The sequence below is a fragment of the Mirounga leonina genome, unplaced genomic scaffold (assembly GCF_011800145.1).
Source record: "Mirounga leonina isolate KUSES-001 unplaced genomic scaffold, KU_Mleo_1.0 Mir_115, whole genome shotgun sequence".
Taxonomy (NCBI): domain Eukaryota; kingdom Metazoa; phylum Chordata; class Mammalia; order Carnivora; family Phocidae; genus Mirounga; species Mirounga leonina.
The window spans coordinates 103,876,466-103,895,472 of NW_023270268.1; the positions used below are offsets into that span (position 1 = coordinate 103,876,466).

Consider the following 19,007-nt stretch of genomic DNA (forward strand, 5'->3'; position numbering starts at 1 on the left):
CAATATGCAGTGCTTCTTTGGAAACTCTTAAATCTTTGGAAGTAATCCTCAACAGGCAGATGGTAGATTTCTAACATTGATGTTGTTGAACATTTGGTTAATAAGTCTTTTTCTTTTATACAAGATATGCTTGACTTGCATAGGAAAAAAGGATTCATTATGAATGAAAGTATATTAGGATACAGAAAGGATGTATATTCTTTCATTTGCTGATAGAACCCATTCTGGTCCTTGAGTTAGGTAAATCAATGTCCATGGTCATGTTTGAATTCCCTACTCTAACACCCATCAAGATCACCATTTTGCAGTCCATGTACTCCCCAGCCTTCATTTGGAATATACATACCTCTTCTAAGGTTACACCATTGGAGGTGTAACCCTTAGGTTATTAATCAGGTCATTAGCTTGGGCTCTGGGCTGTGGATTTTTTTGTCACTGTGTCACTGTGCTTTCATCTCACTATAAACTGTCATTTGAATTTGGAGACTGTTCAAACAAACAAGAATTCAAAAATCAGTGTTGAAAAAGTCTTCAAAGACAGGTAAAAATATGCTTTTGAAAAGTCTTAGGAGGGATTTTTTTTTAATCTTTGAACTTTCTAAGGATTCAAATACATAGTTGAAACTTGAAAACTTTTACGTTTTTCACAATGTCTTCTTGTAATGGGCACAAAGAAAAGCCCTTAAAATGTTTCTCATTCTAACTAGTGAGAAGAAATCTAAATGAGAAAGTTATTTCAGGCTTGATGGCCCATGTACCAAAGGATTCTTGCTCCCTCTACAGAAGGTACTTCAAAATTGCAGTCACAGGAATTAAAAAAAAAAAAAAAGCTTTTAATGAAACAGAGGTTTCACCATGACTAGCAAAAGCTTTGGGTTTATATACACCAACAATGTCTTGCAGATTGGTTGGGTGCCAGAAAGTTAGGGTAGGTGCGTGTATTTCTACTTTGATATTTTTCACTTGCATAAGCAAGGATTAGATTAAACTCCATTAGCGACGACTGAAAAACAGTGGGTTTTGTTTCCTTGTTTGGCTTTGTTTTATTTTGTTTATTTACTCTCATGGACAAGTAAAATGCTTGAAAATTTCTTTTGATATTAGGTAATTGCTGTACTCATTTTCATTCTTTTTTATTTAGCCAGGGAATTGAAGCCATGAAAATAATGTACTGTACCTCAAAGACTTAATAAGTTCTCTTATTATCTACTCCTAATTGTTCCAGTCATTTTTAGTTCTTAGCAGTTGTTGGGGAAAAAAAAAATTAACAATTTGAATTGTACTTGAACTCCACAGGAGAAGGAATTCATTTAATTGAACTGGATTTTTTTCAGCTATAGGTAATATTCACAAGAGACAAAGTTTGACCTTTCTATAAAGACTTCATTAATATATAAAACTACCATGCGTATATATTTATTATCTTAATTTACCCATTTAAGTTAAATTGGAACAAAATGTTAATATTTTAATAGCTTTGGTTTGAATAATTTTATACATTCTCTTTTGACTTCAAGACCTTTTTATTTAATTTGACAGGATACTAGTTTTTCTTACTGTGCCATTTAAAATTATAAGTATGAAAATTCTTTTATTTCATCAATAGACTCTTACAAAAGATTGAAAATCCTTTTCATTTGTATTTAGTATAAGAACAGCCCTTCTGATGTTACCCTGTAATTGAAAAATGAACACAAGTGACAAAGTAGCTCCTTTGATTTGAATATATCACATCCGACTTGCCTGTTCTGAATTGTTATGCTGAAACTAGACTGGATTTTCTTCCCTCTCCGGTAGGTGTACTGGCCCGTTAGCAAATTCCCTTTCAGAGAAAACCAGAGACCCAGTAGAGGAAGATGATGATGAATACAAGATTCCTTCATCCCATCCTGTTTCCCTGAATTCACAACCATCTCATTGCCATAATGTAAAACCTCCTCTTAGGTAAGCATAAAGGCCGCTTTTTATCACCTCACATCTGCATAAGCATTATCATTGTGGTTTTTTTTAAACAACTGAATTACATGTATTTAATTAAAAATCCTTGATTTCTTGGTCAAAACAACCTCTTCCTATATATTATTTTCTGCGTTATTTTCAGAAAAAACTAAAAGATGGAGATTCCTCATTAATCAGGAAGTCATTTAACTAAATTAATCGACTAGTAAATCTAATGGAACATTTTTGTTGCCCCTCCCCCCCACAAAACAAATTATAGTCTAATAATGCTGTACATTACGTATTGTGGTGATTAATTCATGAATTTTTAATACGCTATTTTCAGTGCATATGATCAGTTCTAAGCACATATCTCATGAAGAAAAATCAGTGCTCAGAAACTAAAGTATTACTCAACCTTCCTTAGAATTAATTTTTTTTTATGATGTAAAGACTAGTATAATATATATTCATTTCCCTTCTTGATATGCTACCTACTTCTATCCATCATATCTTGAAGAAGTAAAAACAACAACAACAACAACAAAAAAAAAACCAACTAAAAGTATTTCCCTTAGTTGTATTTTTTTTAATCAGGAACTATTTTACTTTTCCTTAGCTCGAATAAGATTGTGAGGGATAGTGTCTTTTTTTTTTTTATTCTTGTCAGTTGTTTGTTCTCCTTATGATGGAGACTCCCGTGGTCTTTGAAGTGGCAGCTCCACTGAGGTGTATAACAGTTACTAAAAACAGGTGGTGGGTATTGAAATATTAGTATGCTTTTAAAAGTAGAAAGATGATTCTGCACTTACATAATTGACTTAATAATCTGTAATCTCAAGTATTTTTCTTTTTTCTCATTTGACTTACACGAGGTACTCAGTAAGTCAGATCTTGGTTTTGAAACTTACTTTGTGAGCTCATTGCCTTTGTGAGACGGAATCCCTGGAGCGATGCTCGGCACACAGCATAGGGCTCAACTCCGGCTGGTGGCCCAGCCTTCCTGCCTTCCAGCAGCTCTTGGTTGAGGATAGAACTGCCGAACACTTCAGCCATCTCTGTCATCTTTCCTTCGTGTGCCATTTCCTTTTCAAGGTCAAGTCAATCAGTGGAAAGCATTTTATGAGTGGAGTGTTTCCTTCTTTTCAGTTGGAAAATCTAAAAAATCTTTTAGTGCCTTTGAGTATCACATGGAGTTGAAAATGCAATACTTGGGAAAAAGGAGCAAATCTTCATTTTAACCAGAGAGCTGTCTACATGAGTGATCCTGGTTAGAATTATCAACACTCTGCAGAATTCTTAACCAGGATTACTAACATTCTGCAGTCTAGGGCTTCATATTTCAAAACAAGAACCAAAGCATTTCATGCTAATCAGTGGTGTTTAAGGCATTTGTTGATAAAACAGTATCATTGAGAAGATAAATAACTGAGAGGCAATTTCTTATATCAGAAGAACCAAATATTTACTACTCTTATTAGAAGAAACTTACTCCTTCACATCAAATACAAATTGTCACAATTTTTAGTCCTTTTGACTCTGACAAATGTAATTTTTAAAGACTGAAATAAGATGAGCTTTTTTGGTTTCCTTGGGATTTCATTTTTTTCATTGCTGAAGAACTGAGAGGTATAATTTAAATGCTTTAAATTTTAATTGTCAGATCATATTGGATGAGATTTTTGGTGACAGGCCTCCCAAATCCTGAAAATAAATTTGAATTATGACTACCATTACCATCTTTCTATTGTTATAGAGAAGTAATAAATGTTGATAATCCCTAACCTTAATTGGAGTGAATTTTTTTATCTAATTTGTTCTCGAAAGCCAATGGATGAAGTAACTTCTTATGTCCTCCACAGAACACTCTTTAAGCTCTTTAAGCTTAAACACTTCCTTTTCCCCCTTTGGAACATCAGAAGAAATAAATTGTCAATATGTGGAAAAAGTTAAACAGTAGATGAATAATTCAATTCAGTTTCATAAAAATCCATCATTATTATGAAAATTCAATATATGATAACTATTTTAAAATGAACCATCTCTGGCCCCTGAAACAGACGTGGCCACCAGAGAGAATGGGAATGAATTTCAGATGAAACACTCTTGCTGTAACTATTTAAATATCCACTATCTCGTCCATTATGTATGTACTTTTACTTTGCCCAAGAATTCAGAGTAAATCAGAGAAAAGGAAAATACAAACTCTGTTTCCTATAGCTTTTTGTGAACAGAATAACTTGGTGAGCAGAGAGTTCATTGTTACACAGCCATATTCTAAAGACAAAAGATGCTCTGTACTTTCTCTTCCTGCTATATTCGCATGGCCCAGTTTTGTCCATTGTGGTCATGGTATGATTCCAATGTATTAATACAAACAACAAAAATACTTTTTTAGTAAGTTTTATCCTTTACAGACACCCAAATTAAAATATTTGTCATGTACCCAAGGCCTTTGCCAAAGTCAGTTGTCTACAGCCGCTAGAAGTGCTGGAGTTTTCGTCACAGCGGTAGTGAAATTCTCACACAGACCCTATGTCTTCGAATATGCCTATCAGAATTTTAATGAAATTTTGGAACATTTAATAATTCTTCTTCTTTGATGGGCTCTAGTTTATTATAAGGAAAGCTTAAATTACAGAAATAAATATATGTTAAATACCATCAACAAATAATAAAGTCATTGGGACTATTCCGTATTTATTTTTGCCTTACTACATGTTTTTTTCAAAAACTTGACAAGGTATTATTGAACTCGTCCAAATATGTTAATTTTCACAGATGTGTTTAGCTTATCAACAATTTTTGTGGCCTTTGTAACTCTTGATTTCACTTTAAAAAAATATTATTTGTCTCCATGAGATACTTACTTCTTCTTTGTAAAAATAGTTGAATAAAAATATCTAGATTATATTTCTTATACCTTTTCCAGAAAGGGAAATTAATATTTGTTTTCAAGCTTTGGCGTATGAGCAGCGTTGCTAGTTCCTATCACCCTCCAAATTACTTTTAAATGGAAAGTAGTTTTTCTTACGGTTTTTGTCCTTTGATCTCTGCTTTAGGTCTTGTGATAATGGTCATTGTATATTAAATGGAACACATGGTACATCTTCAGAGATGAAGAAATCAAACATCCCTGAATTAGGCATATATTTAAAGGGTATGTATAAAACATATTCTCTTTGTGTTCTAGATCTTAATGGTCAGAATTTAAAGGCAAAATTCCATGCCATTGTTGTACTGAAAATACATTAAGATTTTGTGTTATCCTCTAGGAGATGTTTTTGATTCAGCCTCTGATCCAGTGCCATTACCACCTGCCAGGCCTCCAAGTCGGGACAATCCAAAGCATGGTTCTTCACTCAACAGGACGCCCTCTGATTATGATCTTCTCATCCCTCCATTAGGTTGAAACCTTTAAAACAATTTTCAAACAAGCCACCCTCCCTCTTCTTTCAGTTAATATCTATCTGAATTATCAGATTTCAGAGTTAAATGTAACACAGACTTACAAGGTTATGAATTTGTCTGAATTAGAATGGATTCTCTAGGTAGTGGTGGCTCTCACGTTCACGTAACCACTATTCCACGTATATGATTGAAGCAATGGTGTACAGGGCTGGCCATCAGTCTGCATTTTATCAAGTCATCTCTTCACGTACTAGATGTAGTCTAAAAAACCTGTGAGAGCTCATCCTTCCTTCCCCTGAGCCCTTGTGTTCTAGTAGATTTGAAGTGTTCATCTGAGATTTTCCTTAAGTACAGTTCTTAATGAATGTGTACTTACTCTTTCTTTCAGCATAACATGGCCCAGTTCCCCTTACTTAGCTAATTACATTATGGAAAATTATATATATAAGATGGATTCTGTCTTATAATCACTGCAATTACACATCCAAAGAATCTCAGTCTCTTTGGGTCGAATTTTAATGTAAAGTACACTAATGTGTGTGTATACATGCGTGAAGGTACACATGTATGTATGTTAAAGTTGGCTGGTGCTGGTATCTGTGTTTATTAATTCTAGAAGTTTCTCACCTATTTTTAGAGGAAGACAATTAGAATCTCCACACCTTAAGGCTTCGCAATAACAAGTCACCATAACATAAAGTAATGTATGATGAAGGTCCATCTATAAGCTTCTCTGAATCAATTAGTAGGCACCGAGAACTGTGAAATGACCCTTTTGAGTTTTTCCCAGACACTGTCAACCCATGTATCTAGTTATATAATTGCGGTGTCTTTTGCTCCTGCTCTTTCTGTAGCTCAGTGCTTCATTCTCACTACATCAATTACAGGCACCTCCTAACTTCTTTACCTACAGTTTTTTTCTCCCTCCCACTTCTTCCTATGTGCTGGTTTTTGACCTGTTACCCAAGTCTTCATGACCTAAATCAGCATTGTTCAGTAGAACTTTATGTGGTGATGTAAAGAATCTATATATTCACCTGCACGACTGTGGATGGAACTCAATTTTAATTTCAACTAAACAGCTGTATATGGATGGTGACTACCATATCAAACAATGCAGATCAGTGTTCCAGCCTGTCTTTGTAACTCAACCTTCCTCCAGCTCTTCATGTACATTTCATGCTTTATTTATACTATTTATACTATTCCCTCTGTCTAGAAGACACCATCCTTGCATTTAATGAATAAATGTTTTTGAGCCTCTGATATCCCAGGCCTTTCTGTTCTTGATAACACCTTGCTGAATACCACTTTCTACTTTTCCTGTCCTCCTTCCAATGTGGAGCTCTCTCTGTGAGACCTGAGGGACTCTTACCTGTGAATCAGACCTCTTTGTGAGTTTTTCTTAGATCTTCTTGTGGAATCTAAGCTCCTTGCATCAGGGCCTTGTGATTTTGACCTTCACATTACCCATGTGCCTAGCATGGTACCTGACATTGAGGGGCTGAAAAAAGGATTTGGATGAATAAGATAATGAATGTAGCAGATAGCCTAAGGTTGGCAGGATAGCAAAGCTCTCTTTCCTCCCCTCTGCCACACCTCCAAATGTTTTAAGTTAGAAAAAGACTTATGATCATTAGAGAAAATACTTTGAATATGTTTTGTAAGGCAAGTTGGATGAATGATAAAGCTATTTTTTCAATATACCTTTGGCTTAAGTCAATAAATTTAAATACATGAATTTTTACTACGGGAATATGTAGGTGTTTGCTTATACCCTGTTTTATTCACAGAATATTTGAGATTACTTACAAAAATACATACATTGCAATTTTATTGTTTTAAAGAATTGAGATAAGGGAAAATATGAGTAGAATAGTAAGATGTGACAAGGGAAAAATAAGTAGACATAAAAGCATACTGCAATATTCTGTAGTTACTAAAGCTGGGAAATATGCAAATATAAGTAATTTGGGGACCACAGAAGAGAGTTCTATATTTAACTGTTCCTCTTTAGCAATATCTGATAAATAGAAAAATACATTTCTCTACTATAGGTACATTTTCTGTATTTTGACAATATATGGAACATTAGTTTAAATGAATTAAAATCCAGAAGAATAAACTTTAAAAGATAATCTGTTCTGTGACATTAAATTTCTTGTGCACAGTGTGATTTTCTAATAAGAGGCTGTGAACTCTTGTTACATAAAAAGTTCTGTTTTGATGGTACGACCTACAATAATTTTTAGTTCAAACTTCGTGTCTTAATATTATAAAGGTTACAGGTAGATAATAAGTTCTTTCATAACCTGCAGTGCTGCTTTTTACCAGAAAGGCCTGGGAGTTTGAAAAGTTGGCACATGTACATGTGTGTTTGTATGCCTGTGTTTCTCTTCAGACACTCCCAGAAAATAAGCAGCTTTCGTTCTCAAAGTTGGTAAACTGTGAGATAAACCCTGCAGGTGAAGTTCTTTATGAGCAGCAAGAGAAAATCAATCATTACTTTGGTCTGATGCTGCTGTGTTTTCATTAATGAAGTTCTGCTGTTGATATTGACCTTTCTTTAAATGCAGGTGAAGATGCTTTTGACGCCCTCCCCCCATCCCTCCCACCTCCCCCACCTCCTGCAAGGCATAGCCTCACTGAACACTCCAAACCTCCCGGCTCCAACAGCCGGCCATCCTCAGGACAGGACCTTTTCCTTCTTCCTTCAGGTAAGAAGAAAAAGCCAAAGAAAACTTTTCACTTAAAGCAAGAACATTTCTAAGATCGTACTGTCAAGTAAACATCAGTAATTTACTGGTTTCTAACTCCATAGCAGAGAAATCCAGGTAGAAAAAAACAGCAGTTGGGTAGGTTTGCTTGTCAGTTGGTTGATTTAATGCAAAGGATTACAGGGGCACCTGGGTGGCTCAGTCATTAAGCATCTGCCTTCGGCTCAGGTCATGATCTCAGGCTCCTGGGATTACAAAAATGTCAGAAGCGATAGGAATCCTAGGTGCTATAGAGCTCATCCAATCCAGATAACATCCTTATGCCACAGAAGGCATCCCTGAGACCCAAAAGGGCTCCGTGATTGGGAGAGTAGTGATGAGGAGAGAATTTAGACTCTCCCGATTCTGAGTGTAGTATTTTTTTCCTAATAGTTTTAATTTTACTAGCTATGGCTTCAGGTCATAATTGTATTCAAAAAGATAATGTTTTGGTAAATTGCATTATTACAACATCAGTAGATAAGTTTTTCTGAAGTATCTGCATTTTATTGTTACCATTGTTATTCCTTAATATCTCAATATATCTATTCAAAGTGTTCTTTTTCAAGGAGAAATTACTACATAGGTTGTTTGTTTTGTTTTGCCTTTCAAGTGAGGAGTAGAAATAAAAACAAAGAGACTTACAATAAACCATCCGCTCCATTAGAACTGTCAGGAAAAAACAATCAGTTACATTGAATCTGCTGCTATTAACTGTTCCGATCTTTCACGTTGGTGAGACTGATCCGTGTTCGGAAACCTTTTTCTCAATTTGGTTTGGATGAACAGAGGGTAAAATTTTTCTTTTCTAATAATTACCTTACATTTTTATATTAGATAAATCTGAAAGTTTTTAATAAGTGCTCAGTTTGACCTTGGGCTGCCTCAGTGTCTTAGTGAAAACTTGGGAATCTTAGCCATTATCAATCACCTTTAGTATTCATTTTCCTAGGGTTTTTTTTCCACTCAGTTTGATAACTTAGAAGATTTGAGGTGATTTATGGATGAGACACAAATTATATACCTATAACTTGGAATAGGTAACTTCAGTTTCTAAAAGAGATTCATTTTTTAAGAAATAATTTTGAATTTAGTTTTTCATCAGTAAATAATTGATTGAATTGTCCTCTGTATCACCTGCTGTGTGAGATGGCTCCCTCCCCTCCTGGGGTCCGTGAATTCACTGGATACTACCAATCAAAGAGCGAGGGTCATACCCCTTCTAATCCAAGCAGAAAGCATGGATAACTATTAGGCTCCTAGGAGTACCTGGGTGGCTCAGTTGGTTAAGTGTCTGCCTTCGGCTTGGGTCATGATCCTGGAGTCCGGGGATAGAGACCCGCATTGGGCTCCCTGCTCAGCGGGAAGCCTGCTTCTCCCTCTGACCCTCCCCTCTCATGCTCGCTCGCTCTCTCTCTCTCAAGTAAATAAATAGAATCTTAAAAAAAAAAAAACTATTAGGCTCCTATTTATTCTTAGATCATAAACACTAATAACATTTGCTATCTTTTTCATTTACTCAGTTATTCAAATCTTTCTTTTATACATGGACTTTAACATTAAAAAAAAAAAAAGTCACTCTAAACTTTAGTTAACCTTTCCTAAGGCTAACTTCTGGATAGTCTCTGGTCAGATTCCTACAAGGTCCCTGTCACCTTTTATTTATGTGGTTTAATCCCCATTAAATAAAAGCCAATGTAGTGCCTTCTTTTAAAATTAAGTCAAGTTTTCCGGGAGTTGGAAGAGAACATTTTACACAAATACACAGCTTTACCTGTTTTTAATCAAAAGAGTTAATTGTAAAATGTTTAGTTATCATAATTTTATTTTTCATTGTGCTTTACTTTAAAAAACTTCATAAAAATGCCATCGATATTACTAAAAAAATTACAAAATGAAAAGGCACCTTTAATTAGATAAAACAAAAGTTGTAAAAACTCTTTTTATTTCATATATAGGTTTGCTTGTTTTGATGTTGCTTGGCTGCCAGGCAGCTCAGCAACAGTCACCCTTAACCTATGGTGTGAGGCTAGTATGGGGCCAGGGCGTATCGTTGGAACTCGTTGACCGTCTCTTGACCTTCTTTTGTACATGCAGGTAGTCTAATTCCATTCTCAATAGCGTTGACATCCCTTGATAATAAATACTTCTAAGAGAAGAAATAGTAATTTCTTTTCCTCTTCCAGCCTTTCATATCATTAACGTGACAAATTTCTAGTCTGTTGCCAGATCCTATATGAGATCCACTGAGACAGCTGCTTTTAATCAATTCTATTTATTTTTTATTAAAGCATAATTAACATACAATGTTATATTGTTTCAGGTTTACAACATTGATTCAGTAATTCTATACGCTCCTTAGTGTAGCCCACAAAAAGCGTAGTCACCTCTGTCACGAGACAGTGTTGTTATAGTATTATTGACTCTATTCCCTATGCTGTACTTTCAGTCTCTGTGATTTATTGTATACCTGGAAGTTGGTACTCTTAATCTCCTTAAACCACATGTTAGAGTTCCTCCTTTTCAAAAGAACTATTTTAATTCTTCTTACATAATAATAGAACATGAAGGTTTCTTTTGACTCATAAATAAGCATTTAAGTACCATTTTGCAAATGATTTAATACATTATGTATCTAAAGTAGATTTGTGACCTTTCTGCACTCTTATTTTAGTGAACTTCATTAAAGAACCCTCTATAAATGATGAAAGTTTGACTCCCTAGTTGTAGACCCATAAAAGGGAACTAGAGGGGATCGCTGTCTTAAAGCAGACTGCATGAGCATTGTACAGTTGTTGCTGTCACTGTGGTTCCATCGGGAAGATTTTAGCCTAGTGTAATGGTAAACCTTTACTGGGCATGATTGAGATTTGTTTTCCTTAATGAAATCATTATCCCTAATTGAAGACACAGGATAGATGACTTAAAAAAAAAATTAGATTTCCTCATGGTGTTGTGTTAAACACCTGATCAAACCTCCCTCTTTATTCCCAGCGTTCAGTGCCCTGCACACTTGAGTCAGGTTCACCTTTCCAGCCTTATAAGCCCACTGACTTCTGTGAAGCAACAGTTTCCAAACTGCAAGGTCTTGGGTTTCTGCGGAGGAGCCTTAGGACTCCTGCAGGATGTGGAGGGAAGCAAAGCAGGGGTACAGCTCTGATGCTTCTTTGATCTGGTTTCTGTTTTCAGCCTTCATGCGAGATTTCTTTCAGCAAATAGTCATGCCCACTGCTGTGCATGAGCATCCATTCTGGATGGGCTAGTCCTATCTTAACAAAACCTGAAGAATTTTCAAAAAAAGCTTTATACTTTGCTAGCACATATGTGCTTTTGTTCAGATTACAAAAAGGCCCTTCTTTTGTGCTCGTGGGTTGAAAGCGGCCCCCATCCTTCCCCGTTGTGCCGGGACCAGTGCTCCAGGAACAAAGCCAAGGCTGTATTACAGTCTGCTCATTCCCATAACTGCATGTCTTTGTGCAGTGCACAAAATACGCAACATATCTGGCAGCCCTCATTGAACCTTGCTTTCACTATTTTTCTGACCTGGAATCTCTTTTGAAGTCCTTATCCAATCCTAAAGTCACAATTCAACTTGAAAAGCCAAAAAAATTGACTTTATTACAGTTAAATGAAAGTTTTCCAGTTGCATCCAGAAGTGCAATGTCAAAGTAAAATAGAATATTTAGGTCATTAGCAAGAGTTATTGAAGAGGATTTAGGCGGTTAACTATGACCTTTATGAAACACTGTCACCATGTGGCTACCATAGGACCTCCTGCCATTTGAGGGTTGTACTCAGAGTTCAGACCCGAGGAGGCGAGAGGTGAGGTCCAGTGCTCAGCTGTCACGGAGACCAGTGTGGTGAGATGTTGAAGGACTGACAGGCTAGAGCAGTGGCGGGTTCTCAGATTGTAGTCTGCAAACCAGCTCCATCAGCGTCACCGGCGGACTTACATAAGAATACAGTTCTTAGGCTCCACAGACGACTTACCAAATCAGAAACTCTGGGAGTAGGGCCGGCCATCTATGTTTCCACAAGCCTTCTGGGGGACCGTGAGGCATGCTCAATTTTGAGGAAAATACTGAGTTGGGGTATTCTTGGCGGAAGGCAGCCAGGGTGCTCACGGGAATTTATACCTGACTGCAGAAACCACAGCGGATTAAAGGACCTGCAACGTTTAATGAGCGAGACGACCTTCGGTATATATACTGGGGTTGTTTCTAGTTACAGTATCTGTGAAAAAAGGGCTAGATTTCCTCAGTGTTTCCTCCGAAGGCAGACCAGTGAGACGAATGATTAAGAATGAAAATGTTGGGGCGCCTGGGTGGCTCAGTCGTTGAGCATCTGCCTTCAGCTCAGGTCATGATCCCAGGGTCCTGGGATCGAGCCCCACATCGGGCTCCCTGCTCACCAGGAAGCCTGCTTCTCCCTCTCCCACTCCCCCTGCTTGTGTTCCTTCTCTCACTGTGTCTCTCTCTGTCAAATAAATAGATAAAATCTTTAAAAAAAAATGAAAATGTCCTTGTAATTTCCTAAATTAAGAATTCTTAAACATTTTTTTTTTTTTAAGAATTATTGAATCAGAGGGGTGATGAGTTCTCTAACACTGGAGGATTTAATCAGTGGCCTGATCACTACCTAGTAGGGATTTTATGAATGTGAGTTAAAGAGTGAGGGCCACAGAGAGGGAGGAATTTCATTTCACCTAAATAGCTCTTTAGACCCTTCTAACAATTAGATCCTGCATTGATATTCTTTTAAAATGTGGAGGATAACAGATAAATCTTCCAGATGGTTTTTGGACAGCCCCGCAGGAAATATGCCACTGTTTTAACTGTCCAATTTTATTTGCCTCTTTTTCTACACTTGAGTAAATATTTGGAAGTGTTTCAGATTAAAAAAAAAAAAAAAAAGGAATTAAGAAAAACATTCCATAATGCCACCTCCTAGAAATAACCATTTGATAGGTTTCCTTCTTACATAGCATAATTTCAATGAATATTTTCCCACTTCTTTTATAGTGAGCAAACCTTTCCTCCCAGTCTTTCCTTAGATTTTTATAATCTCTAAACTAAGTATTAATTTCAACTTAACATTACCATACTGTAAATCACAGGCAATAGTACTTTGCTTTTTAGAATAGATTAATCCCATCGTGTTTATTCACTCATTTCTTGAACATTTATTACTACATAAATGGTACATTGGCTATGCTTTTTTCAATATGTATGTTTTAATTCTAACTGGATATAAAATTTTAATTAGTTTTTGAAGAACTTATTTTTAAAAACTTTATTGCTTTTCAAATTTTCTTTATCAGGAGACAGTTGGTGGTTATTGTACTGTCTGTAGTAATTGGGTTGCAGATCTTTTCCCATCGAAGCATGAATACTTTCAACTTTACAACTTGCTCTAGAAGCCCAGTATGCCCTATCCCTGACCAGTAGCAAACTTAGCGTGAAGGAAGACACATATGATAGTGAGTCAGAACTGAACTAAGTATTTTTGCTATTTATGGTAGTATTTTTAGTGTACCCTAGTGACTTTTAAAGTGAAATAGTTTAATGGAGCAATATCCTACAACTCTATATTTTGTAGTCTATTTATGACCCTGCAGTATATCCAGGATCTAATGTTTAATCTTAAATGCATGATTAGTACAGCATAAGTATATTTGACAAACCTTTAAATTACCCCTAAAGAAATTTTTTTAAAGTGTATGTACTGTAAACAGGCAATCTTTTCCACACATCAGTGATGTTTAAAATGCACAATAACGGAAGGTAAATTTTATTGAATATTCAATTCTAAATCTTTGGGAAATTTCTAAATTTGGGCAGAAATCACCATACCTAGTTCCAAATACTTTACTCTTCCAAATGAAAAGATTAACATTTGTTGCATGGGATTTGATTTATCTTCTCATTGCTTCCGAAAATGTTTCAGCAAAATTAATGAGGCTGAACCATGGACTCTTCAAATATCAAAAGTGTAAAATCTAACATTAATTTTAATCTTGAATTTAATGAAAGCAAGGTAAGTAACCTTCCTTAGGTCAAAAAGTCTCTAGCAAAGCAGGGGTAATTATTGTACTCAAAATGGGGAAAATAATAATCAAAGTCCTCAACTCTTACACTATCTAGTTAAAAGTTGGTATGTGTTCATTTTCTTCTTAAATAATCAAAATCTTATGTATTCTTAATGACAAACTTCAAGGGATGTTAAAACATTGGATCCTTAATATTTACAATCTAAATCTTATGCTAGCAATTCAGATTTCACTGATTTTGAATTTATGAAAAATATAAATTGGTCTGGGTTTATTTTGGTAGTTAAAAGCAAATATTTATGACATTTAGGCTACTTACCAAGCAATGTGATTGGTACTGTGTGTTAGGGGATATAATTCAAACATGATGAGTAACATAAGACCCATTCCCTCAGAGGAACTTACCATACCTCTGGAGATGCTGGCAGACATAAAAGAAAGTAATATGAGAGAAGAAAACAGAGGAGCCAGAGATAGAAGTGGTAGCTAAGTAAATTATCAGTGAGCCAGACATTGCAGAGGTAATGTGTATCTACTCAGAAATGAAACCAGATCTATGGATTTAAATCCATATACTACTAATTTTAAACCAGTTAGATTTATGGTCCTAACAATTTAATATGGTACCACTGACAAAATTTATTTTTCTGCCTTCAGTTCCAGTTAATAAACATCATTAAAAGTAGCAAAATAATTTTTAATTTGTGTATAATTTATAATTTGCACTATTGCAGATGCCCCCGCTCTGATTATCAAGGTGGTTAAAAATATCACTTTTTACTGTGTATGCAAAATTTAATGTTACTAATAGCACAATTTTTAACAATTGAATCTACTCTTCAGTGACCCAGTTAAAAATGACTTTTAGCATAGGATGCCCAATGTAGTAGTAATTTAAAAGGCACTTTATATATACAGGAGATTTCACACACATGGATTCATTTAAACCTCACAAATCCCAAATGTCAGGTACATTTTACAGATTATGCCTAACACTTAGAGATTAACTGATTTGATAATGACTCTTACAGGCAAAATTCAAAACTTTTTTTTTTTTTTACTGTGCAGGTTTATTTTTTTTTTTTTTAAGATTATTATTTATTTGAGAGAGATAAAGGGAGGGCAAGAACATGAGGAAGGGCAGAGGGACAAGCAGACTCCCCGATGAGCAGGGAGCCCAACTCAGGGCTCCATCCCAGGACGCTTGGGGCTCAATTCCAGGACCCCAGAATCATGACCTGAGCTGAAGGCAGATGCTTATCCGGCTGAGCCACACAGGCGCCCCTACTTTGCAACAGTTTCTACTCATTGTACAGGACAATGGGACAGAAAATAATTCAAAGCAGCTTTTATCACTAAGAATTTTATAATTAAGATCTGAAAAATATATAATTAGTACTTTGTATTGTCTAGAAATAAATAGGAACAGCATATTTGAGCAAGTAATGAATAAATTAGAAAATAGGATTAGAAGATGGTTAATATCAATTATTAAATTCTTATTCTAGTATTTTCAAAACTTTTGCTCTTTATAGAGAATTTCTAGAATTTTTTTCCAGCCACTTGGTAAAGATAACCATTTTAATTTGAAAATTATCTTTACTTTTAAGATCCCTTTTATGATCCAGCAAGTGGCCAAATTCCTTTGCCTCCTGCTAGGAGATTACCAGGTGAAAATATCAAATCCAACAGATTATCACAGGACTATGATCAGCTTCCTTCATCTTCAGGTGAGTTGGCTAATAATAGTAATAATGCTTCCTTAATGTTCATATAGTGCTTTTTGCTTTTCAGAGCACATTTCTATTCATTATATAATTTAATGAGCACTGCCAGCCTAAAAAAAGTATTTTTATCACTTTACAATTTGCTTGTATTATGAGAGGAATGCCTACAAAACTGCCTCATGAAATAGAAAAAAGAATGATGCCTTCATATCATCTTTGTTCACTCGGTAAAGCACATATTCTGATTCAGAATCTATTCATTCTCTAACTTTTGTTTTGCCTTACCAGATATGAGAAGTGGGAAAAATCTCTTTGTACATCAAAGTGCTGCATTCTCTTATTTTTTGACTGAAGGAAGAAATCTCTTTAGAATTAATATTGGCACCAAACTATTAATTTTCAAAGTGCTGTGCCACAGTGCTCTGCTGGCAGCTAGTAAGTAGAATGGGAGAAGGATGTGCCATTTTAGTAAATACCAGTCATACTTCTGGCCATTAATAATGAAATGCTGCTGCTTTGCTTCTTCAGGAGGCCATCCCCGACCACCATATCTCAAATAGTTCCTAGACCTTATGCAGTCATTTTCTGTGCTCTTCTTGTGCTTTATTTTTCTTCCGTGCACCTGTCACTACCTGAAATGGCATTCATTGTTGGTTTGATTTGTTATTTGTCTTCCTTGCTAGAATATTAATGCTTTGAAGATAGGAGTCTTGTTTGCTTCACTGCTATGTCCCCATATGTTCACAAGAGTGCCCAGCGCATGATTCTTGGATAGGTGGATAGCTGAGTAGGGGAGTGGATGGGTAGAAGGAGGGGAGAGTAGCTGATGTATGTGTTATGCTGAACACACAGTTTTCTTTGTTGAAGTACAGTTGACACAATGTTACCCTAGTTTCAGGTGTACAACATAGTGATTTGATGAGTCCATACCTTATGGTATGCTCACCCCAAGTGAACCTACCCTCTGTCACCATTCAGCGTCCTTACAATACCACTGACTGTATTCCCTATCCTGTACCTGTTATCCTTGTGACTTACTCATTCCATAACTGGACACCTGTATCTCCCACTCACCTTTACCAATTTTGCCTGTCCCCCCACACCCTTCCCCTCTGGCAACCATCAGTTTGTTCTCTATGGGTCTGTTACTGCTCTTAGTTATTTTGTTCACTTGTTTCATCTTTTAGATTCCTCATATAAGTGAAATCAGATATATTTGTCTTTTTCTGACTTACTTCACTTAGCATAATACTGTTCATGTCCATCCATGTTGTCACAAATGGCAATTTGCGTGTATACACACACACACACATCATCTTTACCCATTCATCGATCAATGGACACTTGTGTTGCTTCCGTATCTGGGCTATTGTAAATAATGCTGGTGCAAAAAACATAGGGGTGCATATATCTTTTCAAATTAGTGTTTTTGTTTTATTTGGGCAAATACCAGTAGTGGAATTACTGGATCATATGGTATTTCTATTTTTAATTTTTTAAGGAACCTCCAGACTGTTTTCCCCAATGGCTGCACCAATCTACATTCCCACCGATAGTGCTTGAGGGTTCCTTTTTGCACATCCTCGCCAACACTTGTTGTTTCTTCTCTGTTTGATTCTAGCCATTCTCACTGGTGCAAGGTGATATCTCATTGTGGTTTTGATTTGCACTTCCCTGGTAGTTAGTGATGTTGAACATTTTTTCATGTGTCTATTGGCCATCTGTATGTCATCTTTAGAAAAATGCATTCAGGTCCTCTACCTGTTGTTGATTATCTGGGGGGAGGGGTGTTGAGTTGTAGAAGTTCTTTATATATTTGGAATATTGACCTCTAATCAAATACATCATTTGCAAATAGCTTCTCCCGTTCAGTATGTTACCTTTTGGGGGGTTTATTGATGGTTTCCTTCACGGTGCAAAAGCTTTTTATTTCAATGTAGTCACAATCATTTATTTGAGAAGACCTATCTAGGAAAATGTTGCTAAAGCTGATGTCAGAGAAATTATTGCCTATGTTTTCTTCTAGGAATTTTATGGTTTCAGGTCTCACATTTAGGTCTTTAATCCATTTTAAGTTTCTTTTTGTGTATAGTGTAAGAAAGTGGTTGTTTCAAAAAAAAAAAAAAATGGTTCAGTTTCATTCTCTTGCATATAGCTGTCTGTTTTTCCCAACATCATTTGTTAAAGAGACTGTCTTTTTCACATTGTATTTCTTGCCTTTGTTGTACATTAATTGACCATATAATCACAAGTTTATTTCTGGGCTCTCAGTTCTGTTCCATTGACCTATGTGTCTGTTTTTGTGCCAGTACCATAGTGTTTTGATTACTACAGCTTTGTAGTATATCTTTAATCTAAGATTGCAATAACTCCAGTTATGTTTTTCTTTTTCAAGATTGCTTTGGCTATTTGTGGTCTTTTGTAGTTCTATACACATTTTAGTACTATCTGTTCTAGTTCTGTGAAAAATGCTTTGTGTCTTTTGATAGAGATTGCATTGAATCTGTAGATTGCTTTTGGTAGTATGACATTTTAATTCTACCACTCCATGAGCATGAAATATTTTTCCATTTGGTTGTGTAATCTTCAGTTTCTTTCACCAGTGTCTTATAGTTTTCAAAGTACAGGTCTTTCACTTCCTTGGTTAGGTTTATTCCTAGATATTTTGTTCTTTTTGGTGCAATTATAAATGAGATTTTCTTAATTTCTCTCTCTGCTACTTCATTATTAGTATATAGAAATGAAATTGATTTCTGTGGATTAATTTTGTATTCTGCGATTGTACTGAATTCATTTATTTTGGCAGGTTTTTTTTGTGGAATCCTTAGGGTTTTCTGTATATGGTATCATGTCATCTGCAAATAGTGACAGTTTTACTTCTTCCTTAACAGTTTGGATGCCTTTTCTTTTTTTTTCTCTGATTGCTGTGGCTAAGACTTCAGTACTATGTTGAATAAAAGTGGCAAGGGTTGACATCTTGTCTTTCTCCTGGTATTAGGGGAAAAGCTCAGGTTTTCACCATTATGTATGATGTTAGCTGTGTATTTTTCACATATGCCCTTTATTATGTTGAGATATGTTCCCTCTAACCCCATTTTGTTGAGAGTTTTTATCCTGAGCAGATGT

General features: G+C 35.7%; 1 protein-coding gene across 1 annotated transcript in view; it reads left to right on the forward strand.

The window, feature by feature from the left end:
• Positions 1 to 19,007, forward strand: part of CBLB (Cbl proto-oncogene B) — a 222,195-nt gene that overhangs the window by 178,664 nt on the left and 24,524 nt on the right. Inside the window, exons 14-18 of the mRNA XM_035000236.1 lie at positions 1,798 to 1,944; positions 5,001 to 5,098; positions 5,214 to 5,345; positions 7,926 to 8,066; positions 15,765 to 15,884. Coding sequence (XP_034856127.1) covers positions 1,798 to 1,944; positions 5,001 to 5,098; positions 5,214 to 5,345; positions 7,926 to 8,066; positions 15,765 to 15,884 — 638 coding nt within the window. The remainder of the gene's footprint in view (positions 1 to 1,797; positions 1,945 to 5,000; positions 5,099 to 5,213; positions 5,346 to 7,925; positions 8,067 to 15,764; positions 15,885 to 19,007) is intronic.